The sequence below is a fragment of the Cicer arietinum genome, chromosome 4 (genome assembly GCF_000331145.2).
Source record: "Cicer arietinum cultivar CDC Frontier isolate Library 1 chromosome 4, Cicar.CDCFrontier_v2.0, whole genome shotgun sequence".
Taxonomy (NCBI): Eukaryota; Viridiplantae; Streptophyta; class Magnoliopsida; order Fabales; family Fabaceae; genus Cicer; species Cicer arietinum.
The window spans coordinates 15557443-15560203 of record NC_021163.2 but is presented as its reverse complement, the minus strand read 5'-3'; the positions used below and the strand labels follow the sequence as shown (position 1 = coordinate 15560203).

The 2761-nt window shown below is 40.0% G+C and overlaps 1 protein-coding gene across 1 annotated transcript in view; it reads right to left on the bottom strand.

Annotated features, from left to right (window-relative positions):
* Nucleotides 1-947: 947 nt before the first annotated feature.
* The window catches only part of LOC101509934 (uncharacterized), a 3144-nt gene continuing 1330 nt past the window's right edge, over nucleotides 948-2761 (bottom strand). Inside the window, exons 2-3 of the mRNA XM_073367083.1 lie at nucleotides 2324-2718; nucleotides 948-2112 (exon numbers count right to left, since the gene is read on the bottom strand). Coding sequence (XP_073223184.1) covers nucleotides 1221-2112; nucleotides 2324-2718 — 1287 coding nt within the window. The 3' untranslated portion in view covers nucleotides 948-1220. The remainder of the gene's footprint in view (nucleotides 2113-2323; nucleotides 2719-2761) is intronic.

Below are 2761 nucleotides of genomic sequence, written 5' to 3'. Positions count from 1 at the left end.
TGGTTTTATAATTTTTATATATGTACTATTGTTTCTATTTGGTTCAAGCGTAAACCAAATTTGAACGTTTCCCAATAACACAAAGCACCTCATATCCTTATTTCTGAACCTCGTACAATTAATTAACCACAATCTACTAACTCTAGTGCACACTTCAATACAATAAAACATCTAATTTAACGTACTTTACCACCAAGGTGACATGAAATTCAGTAAAACCGACATATGGAACGTGCAATCTGGTCTGCAAGGTTTTATTAATCTTAAAGTTCACTATACGTCAAAATTAGCCATCAATCAACTCCTTTATTTAACGTTATTATTTGTGTCTTGGTCAAGAAATTTATCTAGCTTCCGTAAGTATCAGCCCATGGTATTGTTGCTCCCGTCTTGTAGCGTTTGGTTTCAGGACCACAAGGTGTCGTTACAAATAAATTAAATCAATGGTAGTACTGTTGCATGATATTAGAATCGCAGCGTTTGTCTTCTGTGATAACTTTTTACTTGACTTCCTAATCTCTATAAAAACACTTTGCAGCTTGAAATGATCATATAAGGGTTCTACTTTAGTATCGAAAAAGCAAATAAAGGAAAAGTAGTAAGAAATTTCTAGCTTTGTTGGAAGAATCGACCTCAAACTAGGCAAGGCCATTTTTTATTGGTCAATCGCAGCATAATCTAGTAAATCGGGTGAATTGTGATTTTCCACCATAGAAAACGAACAAGGAAAGTGAAAATGGTAGATAAACATGTTAATTATTCATCATGACTATTCACAAATGCAAACTTGTGGTCCTTTCGCAGCTGTGGTCGTACAAAATCATAAAAAAAGTTGCTAGAGCTAGTCCAAGGCTCCGAAAGGCTGCATCCAATGCACTCGTCAACATGAACAGTTTATCACACTAGCCATAAATCAAAGACCAGATCAAGAAACAATGCCCGCAAAATTATATGACAATCATTTCAGGAATTGATATATCAACTTCACAAATATAATGTTTCAGACTCCAACTTATACAGTATAATAACCTTGGACCGATTTCCTTTCCTATAAAATATGAAATACAAGAAAGAGTACAGAGATGATAACAGTTTCTTATTTTCTATGGCAAATACATACCACAACCAGGTACCAAACACGACGACATGAACTGCATATATAAAACTTAAAAGGAAACCAAACCAATTTTTCAAAATTGTTTCTTTTATGTAGAACCTCCTTATAGAGGCTGTGTGGTTCTTATCTGTTGCTTCATGCCGTCCGATGGATGCTGTGCGGAAACTTCCGGCTGCATCATTGTAGCACCTTGCATAGTCTGGTACTGTGAAGGCATTGTGGGCGCCAGAGGTTGAGAGTAGTATATTTGAGCATGAGCAGGATCAGCATATTCATAAGCATAATTGGCAGGGGCGGTGGAATTGGGTGCCATGGATTGGGATGGATGGTGGATCTGGGAGTAAGTGACATATTGTTGCTGATGCTGACTTGCAGGGACTTGAACAAATTGAGGGTTGCCTTGAGTTGCAGCTCTGTAAGCAGCCGCAGTCATTTCAGTTTTGGGTAGGGGAGTATTTCTTATGGGATTGTAAGCTGCATTTGGTTGAACCAACGTAGTGGGGTTTGGAGGGTTTTGGGGTCTGCCAGAAGGGATTGCTGTAGCAGATTCACCCATATTAGCCTGCTGCATAGAAAGATTGTAAGCTTGGGGCTGTCTTGCAGGTACATAGTACACCTGGTGATGGGGTTGTTGTTGTGAGGGATATACAGGATAGTATGTAGGAATTGCAGGGTTATGGTGAATGAAGTGTCCCCCGTGTATAAACTGCTGCTGCGGCTGATGTTGAGGCTGATGTTGAGGCTGCTGTTGTTGTTGCTGTTGCTGCTGGTGTTCGAATTGTTGCTGATGGTGCTGGTGTTCGAATTGCTGTTGCAGTAAATATCCAGGGTCCTGTACATGTTGCTGCACCTGGATCCTACCATGTGGATCCGACAAATTGAGTTTCGGATCCACAGGGTTGCTAAGAACCCTTGTAGTTCCAGATTGAATATGAACTTGTTCTTGATAGATCACAGGTTTTTGACGCGACATTGCATTTGAAAGACTACTGTCACTGCATGATCAAAAAACAACCACCAACAACCTAATTCAAATATTACTAAACCACCATACCAGATTTATAATAAACAAATCAAAAAACAACATGCAAATGAATGAAATTGAACAATCAAATGTAAATAAACGTCATAAATAAGCAACATGCCAAATTACCAATACTAATTAGATAAAGACCAAAAATTGGAACAAAATATGAAAAAACAAACCTAGAAACTGAATCAGGAGAAGGCAAATCGGCGCCGCTACTTGACTTCTGTTGAAATTGAGGAGGTTGTGACTGCGTCTGTGGTTGAGTTTGAACCGGAGGTTGTTGAACAACCTGTGGCTGAGGAGTTGGTGGTTTTCTATATCCAACAGCCGCTCCATGATCCGATCTCTCATCATCAGAAAAAACCCTGTTCGAATATTCACCAGCAACCACAGCAGAACCAATCGGAACACCAACCGCCGCCGCAGAAAGTGTAGGCGGCACAGTAGCATTAGGCGGCGAAGACATCGCAACAAAACCCTCGTCCTGTTGCTTCTGATTAACACCAACACCAACACCCATTTGAGCAAACTGTTCCTCAATCCCTAAAACCTTCTGATTCTGATTTTGATTCTGATCCTGCTGCTGCTGCTGTTGAATTTGCTGTTGCTGCTGA